This window comes from Mangifera indica, chromosome 6 (genome assembly GCF_011075055.1).
Source record: "Mangifera indica cultivar Alphonso chromosome 6, CATAS_Mindica_2.1, whole genome shotgun sequence".
NCBI lineage: Eukaryota > Viridiplantae > Streptophyta > Magnoliopsida > Sapindales > Anacardiaceae > Mangifera > Mangifera indica.
In genome coordinates, this window is record NC_058142.1 from 11,967,690 (window position 1) to 11,981,622 (window position 13,933).

The window sequence follows — 13,933 nt, forward strand, 5'->3', positions numbered from 1 at the left end:
GATGATGTTTAGTAAACTGGTATGATTCAAACTCTAATAAAGATACATGACGAAATTGAGGACATAGTTGCTTCAACAAAGTGGAAAAGGATGTCCCAATCAACAATGTGCTTCAAATGGAGTTAAGACATTGGAACAAGCAATGGATCTTGGCACTTGCATGTCAATGATGTATATGCCCCCATATTTATGTCCTTTATCAATAATTTGCTTTGTTATAAGATCTTGAAAAAAACAGTGATCAATAAAAAATGAGACGCAACACTTAAGGGCACGAGTCAGTTTACTCACAAAAATTAAATTAAAAGATAATTTTGGTAGACTCAAGACAAATGATAGGGAAATTAATGGAGTTAGATTAACAATGCTAAAACCAAGAATATATGATGCTGATCCATATGTTAAAGTAACACTAAAAGGAGGTACATGTGACTGAAAAGGAAAAAAGAGATTAGAATTACTTGTCATATGATCTGTGGTACTAGAATCAATGCCCATTTGGATAATCAAGAAATAAGACATGTATTTGGTTTATCTGACTCAACAATGGCAGTGATAGGAGTAGATGAAGACTTTAGTGATTCTTAGTATTGAGAAAATGTGGCAAATTCATATATAGAAATCATAATGGCCTTTCTAACTGATGAATTAGTTGTAGTGTTGGTGGTTGCAATTTATGATTAAGATTTCGGAGCTTGATTCTATAATTTTCTACAAGTGCGCTTTGTATGTCCTGACCCATGACAATAATAGCATACAATCCCTCTCGAATCCTAACTTTGATTATCAATAACTTTGTCATGGTTGTTGGTTCCCCCTTTTCTATTACCACTCCTATTATATGAACGTCCAGTTTTATGTGTACTATTCTGACAAACAAGAGCACTATTAGTATGAAATGATGGGGTGATTTTTGTGCGAAGTACTTTAGTAAATGTATTATACAAAGATGAGATCTCAAATCTACTGAGTATTTGAGATTTAGCAATTTCAAATTCAAGAGGAAGACTAGCTAGGAAACTTATGATAACCATCTGTTTTTTTTGGGCGTGTTGAACTTTTATATCAGAACTAAATAGTAACAACATAAGTTCTTTTAAAGTCTATAAAATAAGATGTGATAGTTTTATATTGTTTTTCTGCACGATAAAATGTTTTGCACACCTCATATATGCGAGAAATATTCATTCCAGAATACGAGAAATCTAGATATTCCATTAGTTCTTTAACCAATTTATAGTGATTAATCTAACCAATTACCTCACTTTCAATGGAATTCCATATTTGCAAGAATAATCGAGTATCATCTCTCAGCCATGTCTATCTAGTACCATCAGTAAGAGGGGTTTGCATTAGGTGATCATCCTTCTCAAGGCTTAGTAGATAAAATTGAACTGTCTTCCTCTATTATAGAAAATTGGGACCATTAAGTTTGTGTTTCATGATTTTTGACATTATAGGAACCATATCAACCATAGTTATAGGTTTATTACTAGTTATAATAGTACTCAAAACACCAAAGATAAGATATAGCAAGAAGGTGCTTGATTGAATGATTTCAGCAATAGTTATGAAGATATGTTGTATAGAGAGAAACGACACCGAAAAAAAGGTGATTGGAGTCTAAACAAGGATAAAATTGGCAAAGTCGATTGTTCTAGCTACGATGACGATGCGTGTGATGGACTTATGAGGTTTTGATAGCCGACACCATCTAAGTGCATTGGTATCAATAGTGAGAACTCACACTCATCGGAGATAGAGATTAGTGAAGGATGCTGTTGAAAAAAAAGGTGGCACATATGGGTCACGCGTTGGTCTTTCGGTGACAGGATTCTGGGAAATGGCCGGTCTTCAAGGGGTGCTGCTTCCTACGCCGATGGTGAGATAAAATAGTTACTCAGGTGACCCAAAACTTTGCTCACTAGTGTAGGAAGAAATTGACAGATTTGCTCACAAGGTCAAACTTAGCTTTGATACCATAAACAAAATTGAAGAAAAATAATTTTCATTCATATATTACTTTATTACAGAGATACATATACATATACAAATTAGGAATTCTAGATGAGAAAAACATAATATTTGATTTCTGCGATTATGATCCTATAACCAAATTCTATCATAATTAAATCCCTACAATCAAACCCTAGTATTTGTATAATTTATTCCTATATGGTAATATACATATTCTACATATTCTGTAACAGTTTGCTCTTTATTTTCTTTTCTTCCAGTGAAGCTTATAAGGTCTATCACCATTTCTTGTTCTAGTTTTCTTAGTGCTTGGTTTTACTGTCACAATACTAAATGGTCTCTATATGAAGGAGGTGGGAGTATTCTTAGAATTTTGTATTGCGCCAAATTACGTTTAACTTTAGGCTATTAAAAACCATGTTCCTTGACCTTGAAAGACCCAGCGGCCTGAACCATTTCTGGCTTGATCTAAATAATTATATAAGTAAAAAATTGACTATATACAAAAATTATATGTTTTTTTATGAGAAAGTATCAATTATTATTTAGTGGGAAAGACCTCAAAAATTACCGATTCTCTAGTTTTAAATACTGATATTTGACATGTTTTTGTCAAGCCAATATCAGCATGACAGTTGTTTTTCTTTATACTCAATATTTATTGACTTGTAAATGTCAAAGAAATATCAACACGCTAAGTATCATAGTTTCTAGGCGTTTTGAATTCACACAATGGACTCCTTATAAGGTCTTGCTCTTATTTTTTGTTTAGTAAATGGCTTGACTAGTCCTCATAATGAGACTACTTGGTGGTCCACTAGTATACTTTGGTTTGAGCAAATGTAACTCTTCCGAAAACGTGGCCAAAATTTCCTTCAAGGTTACATCAAAAAATTTATATTTAACTACTTGCAAGTACATTCAAATATTCTTGGAGTGAGCCAACTTGCCTTAAGTTCCGCAAATCCAAAAAGGGGTCATCATAAGCATGTGAACCAAATCTGACACTCAATAATTGCAGGTACTCCCTCTATGTATTCGGTTGATCTCCTCTTATTTTGGTGAATCCTTGGTGTCATTGGATGGCTTTTAAATGTAGAACAACAACCTTTACCCAATTGTCAGGGGCTGTGTCATCTATTTCGAAAAAGTACTCTACCTTTAATAACCAACTGTCCATGTCCTTTCACTAAACTTAGGGAATTCGAGTTTAGTGGATTGCCCCCACGGAGCTCTCTGGTTTGCATATGTTATGGGTCCTTCGTTAGTTAAATCAACCAATTTTTTTCTAGTGAGTATCTTTGATTGCTACACGCTCACTCCCGTTATTAAGGTTTTGATCTCATCAATTGAGTCCTTCACGAGCTTTTGTTGATGAAATTCTATTTCTTGAATCAACTTCTATTGATGAAGCTTTGCATCCTAAATCAGTTGCATCATTTCCCTTCAGAGTTCTTGTGCATGAGTTTCGTTAGCCATTTCCAGGTTGATGCTCTGATACCACTTGATACAACTTCACACTCAAAAATTTAAAACACAATTACAGTAGCAAAATTATAGAGAAAAGGCGAGAAAGAAAATGAAAAAGACAATGAAAAAGGGAAATTCTTATTTCATAATATTCTGCTTCCATTCGTTTCATGGATTATCTTAAAATATTTTATCATTGCATGTCTAACAACTTTGTCTAGCTCAACAAACAAAAATAACAAAATGAAAATCAGCAACCCAATTCACGATTCATGCCCACTCTATTTTCTTGCTGCAACGTTGTCTCGGCTTTTAAGTAAAATTGTGCATTTCATGCATTAGCTTCAATTAACCGTTGTCAAATGGTGTTGTAAGGGAGGTGACAATTCAAATTCGTATCAAATTATTTTCATTTCCAACAGGTTTTATATTTGGGAAAAATACAGTGGTTTTTATATATGGTCGTGGTAGGTATATATGTATCCCCATTTCCGCCCCTCCCTTGCTTTTGAGAATATTTTCCATCCCTATTCTTGTCTCGGCTTCTATCAGGAAATCTCTTCTCCGTATTAAGTGGGGGCTCAGTTGGGAGGGGCTAGTTGCCATCCCTCGTACAGAGATGATATAGGCAGAATCTATTAACTTTAGCTTATTTGTTTATCCATTTAAAAGCTTGTTAATTAATATGGTTGTGACTATTTTCTGATGCAGGTTTTATTTGGGATTCTTCTATTTATTTATATTCCAAATTTGCATTCTCATCTGGGTTACACCTTGTTGGAAGATGAATCTCTCAATAGTGTTGAATATGATGCACTCCCTGGAGGAGAACATATATGTCCTGAGAGGAATGCCAGTATACTTTCACGTAAGCAGTTCCTGAATTGGCTTTCAAGTTTCTTAGAAATCTATATTTGAAAGGGTTTAAAATATCCTGATTTATTTTGTGGAAGGGAAATAATAGGCATATGTTCATATATTGCCACTAGTCTACCATTTGAAATTCAACAAGCTTTAATCTCCGGATTTTTCATGTTACACAATTATCTGTCACGTTTCTTAGCTGACTGACATCATAAAAATTTGTTTCCCCCTTTATGTAATGTAAGATGAAAGTATTTATATCCTGTTGCTTACAGCTGTTCATCGACATTTTGGTGCATTGCCTTCTTTTAGGGATATATTTTGGATGGATGACTCCACTGATGCAACTGGGCTATAAGAAACCTATCACTGAAAATGATGTTTGGAAGTTAGATACATGGGACCGGACTGAGATTCTGACCGAAAAGTTTGCCTCTATTGCTTACGTTGAACAATCTTTTGCTAATATCTACATCACTGTATTTTCTGTATTTCAACCAGATGACACAAAAAGGGATGGTTATAACTTTTCAGGTTCCAAAGATCTTGGGCTAAAGAATCGCAGCGGCCTAAACCCTGGCTTCTAAGAGCACTGAATAGTAGCCTTGGTGGGAGGTATTGGATTGCCCTACATAATATATGCTTATTCAATTTTTATCAGACACTGCTCTTTTTTAAAGCAGATATGCTTTTATTTGTGTATCTGTTGTCTCATTGTATTTCTTTTGTACGACTATCTTTAGGTTCTGGCTGGGAGGCTTTTTTAAGGTACCAAGTTCATATTCTGTACTTCTTGGATGCACATTTTCTCTGAACTTTCTATATTGTGATTTTGGATACTCCATAACTGGCTCAAAAAATGTTGCTAAAGTTTTCATTCTATCTTGCACTTAGAAACATGGATCAATTTTTCTTACATCGCGGGGATTAATATCAAGTCTTTGATACTTCATTGTAAGATTACTACTTGTTAGAGATGTTTTTAATTTAAATATTCTATGGCATTAGTGTAAAAATCTTCTTTTCTTTTAAACCATATGAAGGCTTCTTAATATGAAGCACTACCACATGGATATCTGGCGTCTATAATTTGTCATAAAGTCTTAACTTCTTATTCTATTGCATCAAGCAGTTTGTAGGTCTTAAAAAGATTGTGTAGACTGCTGCATGTCAGAAATATTATTCACTTCATTTCTTACAATCTCTTATGATTTTAATTCTTCTTTGAACATTGTGCAGATTGGAAATGATCTTTCTCAGTTTGTAGGTCCTCTTCTGTTGAACCGCCTCTTGCAGGTTAGCTTTTTTGTTATCCAAGACTTCATTGATAAATTTCTTATGTACCAAATCTAGAGGCTCCTATTTTTGTGAGGGAAGAAAATATTTTTGGTCCTTTAGTCAAAGTGATTCTTCTAGTACATAACTAACTGAATGCTGTAGATTCAAATTGCTCTCTTTATTTTATTTTTTGTTTTGGCAACCAAGATTTTTAATCTCTTTTTATGGCTTGCAGTCCACGCAAAGAGGTGATCCCGCCTGGACTGGTTATGCCTATGCCTTCTTAATTTTTGTTGGGGTGGTAAGACTCCTAGGTACTCTCTCTTAATATTATGTTCTAACTTTTCTAGTAATGATGCATCATACCTTGTTGTTTAGGTTCAATACTTCTTTCCCCTCTAGTGATGTCACTTGATTGACTTAAAATTGATTCTATTTCAAGGAAATATCTGTGATTTTGTTAACTTTTTGTCCCTTCATTCCTCCAACCCTGTCCTATGGAGAAAAAATGAAAGCCATCTCCTGCATATTTATCTTGAATAAAATCTATCCCTGCATAAAGAATAATTCTTAAACTTATTCTCTTCTAATTACATGAGCTCTTCGATCAGTGTACACAATGTTGCAGTATTTTTTTTAATTAGGAAACTGAATGTACATTATTTTTTGAACTTGAAGAACTAATTACTTGTGCTGCAATTATAGTTAGTATATCCCTTACTGACAAGTTTATTTCGCTTGGATCAGTCAACTGGTGTGCTATGCGAGGCACAGTATTTTCAGAATGTTTGGCGAGTTGGTTTTCAGCTGAGATCAACTTTGGTAAAATCATTTCTTTGTGTCATTTAGTCTTGAGAATCCATCCTTTTGGTTCTGGTTTGGCTGTTGGCACTAGATTGTTATATTAAGGTTCCTGAATGAGTTGGTCCGTTTTAAAGCACTGCCTCATGTTTCACTATTGTTATTATAGGTGGCTGCTATATTCCGCAAATCTTTAAGACTAACTCATGAAAGTCGCAAGAATTTTCCATCTGGGAAAATTACTAATATGATCACAACGGATGCGAATGCACTTCAGGTATGGTTTTATTTATTTATTTATTTTCTTCTTCTATTTTTAAAATTTTTTTCAATTACCATGGAATTCAGATTTAGACATCTGATTAAAGATGTTATATACGTAGTAACAATATATTGGAAAAAAGACTGGGTATTGCTATTTTAATGTGCTTTTATAGACACACTGAGAAGGATGCATGAGTAACATTCAGTAAATAAGCAATAAGAAGAAAATTTTGACATCTAAAGAGGAAAAAAAAAAAAAAAAAACTGAAAAAACCAATTCCAGCTAAAGCTCTAAAACTTTTAACAGAAAAGAAAGAATGGGTACTGTTATTTTAATGTGCTTTTAAAAAGCTTTCCATATAGTGCTTAAACTGTACAAGTCTGATCTTATGGCAGCCTGGCACAGCATCATAAAATCCTTAGTTGCTGATTTGTGGTTTGGGTTTGATGGTTGCACAATAATACTAGCGTCACTTTGCTGATTAGTGGTTTGGGTTTGATGGTTGCACAATAATCCTAGTGTCACTTTTGGATTGGCAAGTTGAGATCTGCAGATGCATTGATCTAACATAATGTGTTACATTTCAAAATTTCAAGTGATAGAAAGCAACATTGCCACAATCTGCAATACAGCTGTGGTTTTCTCCCCTTTTTCACCTTTTCCAGATGCCTGGGTGGTGATGGGGGAAATGGGATTGAATTGCTACTAATATGTTGTTTACTTCTTTCAGCAAATATGCCAACAACTTCATGGGTTGTGGTCGGCTCCATTCCGTATCACAATGGCTATGGTTCTTCTTTACCAGCAACTGGGTGTTGCTTCACTCTTTGGGTCATTAATCCTTGTGCTCATGGTGCCTGTACAGGTGAGAAATCTCTGTCCTTGTCTATGTCATTATTTCTGCAGATCTTATTTTGTCATGTAACTGATAGTGCATTTACAAGTGAAACTGCATGTACCAGAGTGTATGTTTCGACTTTCTAAGCTCTCAAAATACTAGTAAGAGCATAAAAAATAAGTAAATAATATACAAGTTTGTTGACAGCAAAGCAACAACATTGCATTTTTGAGACATTCTTGTGGATGTTTATGTGCCCTTCATTAACCTTTGTTTTAAGTCATGAAATGTAGATATAAAGTCATGTTCTTATGAAGTCTCAATAACATTTTTCTTGTCTTTCATTGATTATCCCAAATGACTTTCTCATTGTTTTATTGAATAGACAATCATGATTAGCAAAATGCGAAAAATGACTAAGGAAGGACTCCAAAGGACTGACAAGAGAGTCAGCCTCATGAATGAAATTTTGGCTGCCATGGACACCGTAAAGTATGGTTGATTTACAGAATCATTGTCCTCAGATTTCTGTGAAGTTTTATGTTTTTAACAGTGACTGTTCCAACACTATGCTGGAAATTTAAGGTGTTATGCATGGGAGAAGAGCTTCCGATCTAGAGTTCAAAGTATCCGGAATGATGAGCTGTCATGGTTCCGTAAAGCGCAATTGCTTTCTGCGGTATGACATGAAACACTATCTTAAAAAACTGTCTTATTTCATATTAAATGGCATTACCTTTTAATAGTGTATTTTTTAGGCAATTTCTGCATATAGTTGCATCTGAAATAACAATTCCTGTTTCAATTTCATGTGCATAGATGATCCCTTATTATGTTTATGTACATAATTTACCATCATATCTTTCAATAACAGAAAAATTTTGAAATTAGATGGGCGGTTGACTATATTATTGTTAATTTATTATATCTTTACATTCTTTTGATTAGATGCCTTCTGTTGCAGTCTAACAGTTTTATACTGAATAGCATCCCAGTTGTCGTGACAGTGGTTTCATTTGGAACATTCACTTGGCTAGGTGGGGATTTGACACCTGCAAGGGCATTTACATCTCTCTCTCTCTTTGCAGTGCTAAGATTTCCTTTGAATATGCTTCCTAATCTATTAAGTCAGGTGCCTTCAATTTTCCCTGTTTTTCATTTGCATATTTATCTTATTTTCCTTTTTGAAATCAAACACATTCTTGACGTACGGTTAGATAGCAACATCACATAAGACTATTTTAATTTTGGATTCGGATAAATCCATACTCTTAACTTGGCTGCAAGAGTACTATATTATTGCACTTGCACTCAAATTGTGTCTGGTTTACTTTACCACTTTTCTTCAAAAATATCTAATGCTACAGTAATCTCCCAGGTGGTCAATGCAAATGTATCATTACAACGTCTTGAGGAGCTACTTCTAGCTGAAGAGAGAATTCTAGTGCCAAATCCACCACTCGAACCAGGGCTTCCTGCTGTCTCAATTAGAAATGGATTCTTTTCTTGGGACTCAAAGGTAAACATGTACTCACTCATTATTTAAGCACAATTCTGCTTGTGGTAGTAAGGCTAACAGAGTAATATTCAAGGCTACATGCTCTTACTTTGGCTAATATGGAAGTTCAGATGTACTTCATGGTTTCAGTATTCCTTTTGATAGCCAAAATTTATTCCTTTCCTACATGTCTTTTTCAGTCACAGAAACCCACGTTATTAGATATCAATTTAGACATACCAGCTGGTAGCTTAGTCGGAATTGTTGGTGGAACTGGAGAAGGAAAGACATCGCTCATATCAGCAATGCTTGGGGAGCTACCTCCTTTGGCAGATGCAAATGTTGTTATGAGAGGGACTGTTGCCTATGTTCCTCAAGTTTCATGGATTTTCAATGCTACTGTAAGCTACAGCATGCATTTATTCTCTGCTGATACATGATAGATATCTCCTTTATTCGATCTTCTTTAGCTTTTGAACTTCAAACTTATCTCTTTGCACCATGCATGCACGCTTCTGACCTTCGGTATTACTATCTCAGTTACGCGAAAACATTCTATTTGGGTCTGAGTTTGACTCCACAAAATATTGGAAGGCTATTGATGTGACTGCATTGGAGCATGATCTTGACTTACTTCCTGTAAGTGCATCCACAAACCTTTATCTTAGCAACTACTTTTTTCTTAATCCAGAATCCTAATAACTATTTACCTTTATTTGTTCAGGGTCGTGACCTCACAGAGATTGGGGAAAGAGGGGTGAATATTAGTGGTGGGCAAAAGCAGAGAGTTTCTATGGCTAGGGCTGTCTATTCCAATTCGGACGTATACATATTTGATGATCCTTTAAGTGCCCTAGATGCGCATGTTGGTCGCCAGGTACTTATTTAAATTAGTCAAGAATCACCTGAAGCTCCGCTTTAGGAGTAGTGTTCAATGTTAAATTCGAAGTTTCATAAAAATCGATAATGAGCAGTGTTCTTTGAGCCTAATTCTTTCCTATTGAGCTTATATGGGAGAATTTCCTAACTTCTTTATGTTAATCAATTATCTCTTGTTTCTTACAAGAGAGGAGACTCTTACCCTTTTCTTTATATATCATTTTACATTTTTTTTTTCTGATATGATGGTACTGCTTTAATATTTTCTAAAAGTTATTGTCATCACAAGCATGACCTGTGGAGTGTCTAAGAATGGATGCTTGAAGGTCACATCCATTGGTCTAACTGAAGCCATTTCCAGGTTTTTTACAATTGTATCAAAGAAGAGTTGCGTGGAAAGACCAGGATACTTGTTACAAATCAGCTACATTTTCTTCCTCAAGTGGATAGAATTATTCTGGTTTCTGAAGGTGTGATTAAAGAGGAGGGAACCTTCGAGGAGCTTTCCAAACATGGCCAGCTGTTCCAGAAACTCATGGAAAATTCAGGGAAAATGGAAGAAAATTGGGACGAAAATGGTGACAGCAAAAATGTTAACCATGAAGCCTCTAAATCAACTGCAAATGCGGTGGTTGAGGAGAAAGAGCATGTTAAGAATGCAGGCAACTCAAAGAAATTAGGGAAAGGAGGGAAATCTGTTCTCATTAAGCAAGAAGAACGGGAAACAGGTATAGTCAGTTGGAATGTTTTGATGAGGTAAGATGGGGCTTTTTTTCCTGACTCATGCTATGAAATTTATTTTGTATCTTCAATTGCTTCGAATTTTAAATAGTTTTTGATAAGTCATGTACTAAACTCAATTGATATTGTATGTAATGACATATTGTTCTTATTTGCAGGTACAAAAATGCATTAGGAGGCCTGTGGGTACTTATGATACTTTTTACATGCTACATATCAACTGAAGTTCTTCGAATTTCCAGTAGCACTTGGTTAAGTGTTTGGACAGATCAAAGCACTTCACAGAACTATAATCCCAGATACTATATTCTCATTTATGCACTTCTTGGGTTTGGTCAGGTGTGCCTGAAGTTAATTAAAATACAAGGAAAGTGAGAAAAGATTTAAAATAGTCATAACTGTTACTTAGTTTTATAACATACTCTTTTTTTGGGATTCAGGTGACTGTGACACTGGCAAACTCTTATTGGTTGATCATTTCAAGTCTTCGTGCAGCTAGAAGACTGCATGATGCCATGCTAAATGCCATTCTAAGAGCTCCAATGCTTTTCTTTCACACCAATCCAACTGGTCGTGTAATCAATAGGTTTGCAAAGGATGTAGGTGATATAGATCGCAATGTTGCCAATTTTGTGAATATGTTTATGGGCCAAGTATGGCAGCTCCTTTCAACTTTTGTGCTGATAGGCCTTGTGAGCACAATATCATTATGGGCCATAATGCCACTTCTCATCTTGTTTTATGCGGCTTATCTATACTATCAGGTAAATTCAATCTTTTCGTTTTTTCCCTTTCTCAAACATCATAAATAACCTCTACCTATTAGAAATCATCATGTTGGACACGAGAAATCAGGTCCACCCCCCTGTCTTTGCACTTGCCTGGACAACAAATGAGAACCTTCATCTAATTTTCTAGAGATAAGATGGGTGATACTCATGATTCATAAGAACTTAATTTCAATGCTGGAAGTGGATGGTCTTTGTGACCAAATTCTAGTCAATAATTTCTAGTTGTCTATACAAGTTCTTAGTTTTGAACAATGCTGGGAAATAATGGTGTTTGAGATGTCATGCTTAATAATACATGATGAAGATACCTATGAGCTGAATCTTCTATGCAGTATTTATCAGCTGAACACAACTTGTGCTCATTCTTTACCAAAGAACATCTGGCTTTCTTGCACTTATAGTCTAAGTAGCTCTTACATATTTCCAAAAATTCTGGAATGCTTTATTTTAATGAGCTAATCCTCTATGACTTTCAATAACCATCTCCATTTGAAATATACAGAGTACATCTCGTGAAGTGAAGCGCTTAGATTCCGTTACCAGATCTCCTGTTTATGCACAATTTGGAGAAGCACTAAATGGTCTGTCTAGCATTCGTGCATATAAAGCATATGATAGGATGGCATACATTAACGGAAAGTCAATGGATAATAACATCAGATTCACCCTTGCAAATACTAGCTCAAATCGTTGGCTTACTATCAGGTTGGAAACATTAGGAGGCCTCATGATTTGGTTGACAGCAACATTTGCAGTCCTGCAGAATGGAAGATCAGGAAACCGGTCTGCGTTTGCTTCTACAATGGGTCTACTTCTCAGTTATACCTTAAATATCACTAATCTGTTGAGTGGTGTATTGAGACAAGCAAGTAGAGCTGAAAATAGTTTGAATTCTGTTGAGCGCGTTGGAACATATATAGATTTACCTTCTGAAGCTGCAGATGTCATTGAAAGCAACCGCCCGCCACCTGGTTGGCCTTCATCAGGATCAATGACGTTTGAGGAAGTCGTCCTGCGTTATAGGCCTGAACTTCCTCCTGTCTTGCATGGCTTATCATTCACTGTCTCTCCAAGTGAGAAAGTAGGAATTGTTGGAAGAACTGGTGCAGGAAAGTCCAGCATGCTTAATGCCTTATTTCGAATTGTGGAAATCGAAAGAGGAAGAATTATGATTGATGATTGTGATGTTGCTAAGTTTGGACTAGCTGATTTGCGGAAAGGTCTCAGTATCATCCCACAATCACCAGTTCTTTTCTCAGGTATTTACTGCGCTTCTTCTTTTCTTTTCTTTCCTTTTTTTTTTTCCCATGTTTTTGCAGTGTTTTTTGCATAAAGCTTTCTTCAAATAAATTGTATCATTCTAATGGGTATTTTTATTTGTTTCACAGGAACTGTGAGGTTTAATCTTGATCCATTTAGTGAACACAATGATGCTGATCTTTGGGAGGCCTTGGAGAGGGCATATTTGAAAGATGTCATCAGGAAGAATTCTTTTGGTCTGGATGCTGAGGTATAAACTTGAATTCTTATCCTGAAATTTTAGCAATAAAATTTATCTTAGAAATTGTTTATCATCTCTGAAATGAGGAAAGTGCTGACCAAGATGTAATTTTAATTATGTCCAGGTTTCAGAGAGGGGCGAGAATTTCAGTGTTGGACAGAGACAATTATTAAGTCTTGCACGAGCTTTGCTCCGGAGGTCCAAGATTCTGGTTCTTGATGAAGCAACAGCTGCTGTTGATGTCAGAACTGATGCTCTCATTCAGAGAACCATCCGTGAAGAATTCAGATCATGTACAATGCTGATTATTGCTCACAGACTAAATACCATAATTGACTCTGACTGCATACTTGTGCTCGATGGTGGCCAGGTACTCTTGAAAGCATATTTCAAGATAACAAATCATTGTGTGAGTGTAATTTAGTTTTTGTGTTTATTCGTGAGTTGAGAACTAGCAACCTTTTCCTTCAGGTTGTGGAGCATGATAAGCCAGAGGCACTGTTATTAAGAGAGGAAAGTGCATTTGCAACAATGGTTCAAAGTACTGGGCCTGCAAATGCTCAGTATTTACGAAGCATAGTTTTCGAAAACAAGTCAGGCAGAGAAGAGAGCCCGAAGCAAGATGAGCAGAGTAGATGGCTGGCTTCTTCTCAATGGGCAGCTGCTGCACAGTTTGCTCTAGCTGTTAGTCTCACTTCTTCTCAGAATGACCTTCAAAGGCTGGACATCGAGGATGAGAATGACATCCTCAAGAAAACAAAAGATGCAGTTATAACACTGCAGGGAGTACTAGGAGGAAAGCATGATAAAGAAATAGATGAGTCTCTACATCAATACCAAGTTTCCAGAGAAGGATGGTGGTCAGCTCTCTACAGAATAGTTGAAGGTACACTTAATACTCTTGCAAGCATACAATTTAATCCATAAAATGTAAACTTGCAAAGTTGCTCAGTCATAAGACCATTGGATTCTTTTAGTAAAATATTTAACTTGTTTGATAAATTTGCTTTATTCGGTTTTGCTATTTGTT

At 35.6% G+C, this 13,933-nt stretch overlaps 1 protein-coding gene across 7 annotated transcripts in view; it reads left to right on the top strand.

The window, feature by feature from the left end:
• LOC123218804 (ABC transporter C family member 12-like) overlaps positions 1–13,933 on the top strand; it is a 44,949-nt gene that overhangs the window by 30,736 nt on the left and 280 nt on the right. For 4 of the 7 annotated variants that reach the window (XM_044640436.1, XM_044640435.1, XM_044640437.1 and 1 more), the window contains 23 exons: positions 4,159–4,315; positions 4,624–4,738; positions 4,846–4,926; positions 5,055–5,079; positions 5,551–5,607; positions 5,825–5,890; positions 6,337–6,411; positions 6,560–6,667; positions 7,386–7,520; positions 7,879–7,985; positions 8,079–8,172; positions 8,458–8,625; positions 8,872–9,012; positions 9,192–9,392; positions 9,532–9,630; positions 9,716–9,868; positions 10,232–10,626; positions 10,770–10,950; positions 11,052–11,375; positions 11,905–12,661; positions 12,791–12,912; positions 13,028–13,273; positions 13,375–13,789. In XM_044640436.1, coding sequence (XP_044496371.1) covers positions 4,159–4,315; positions 4,624–4,738; positions 4,846–4,926; positions 5,055–5,079; positions 5,551–5,607; positions 5,825–5,890; positions 6,337–6,411; positions 6,560–6,667; positions 7,386–7,520; positions 7,879–7,985; positions 8,079–8,172; positions 8,458–8,625; positions 8,872–9,012; positions 9,192–9,392; positions 9,532–9,630; positions 9,716–9,868; positions 10,232–10,626; positions 10,770–10,950; positions 11,052–11,375; positions 11,905–12,661; positions 12,791–12,912; positions 13,028–13,273; positions 13,375–13,789 — 4,222 coding nt within the window. Of the gene's footprint in view, positions 1–2,897; positions 2,999–3,297; positions 3,463–4,158; positions 4,316–4,623; positions 4,739–4,845; positions 4,927–5,054; positions 5,080–5,550; positions 5,608–5,824; positions 5,891–6,336; positions 6,412–6,559; positions 6,668–7,385; positions 7,521–7,878; positions 7,986–8,078; positions 8,173–8,457; positions 8,626–8,871; positions 9,013–9,191; positions 9,393–9,531; positions 9,631–9,715; positions 9,869–10,231; positions 10,627–10,769; positions 10,951–11,051; positions 11,376–11,904; positions 12,662–12,790; positions 12,913–13,027; positions 13,274–13,374; positions 13,790–13,933 lie in introns of those variants that run through there. The other 3 variants (XM_044640441.1, XM_044640439.1, XM_044640442.1) reach the window with 3 other exon arrangements.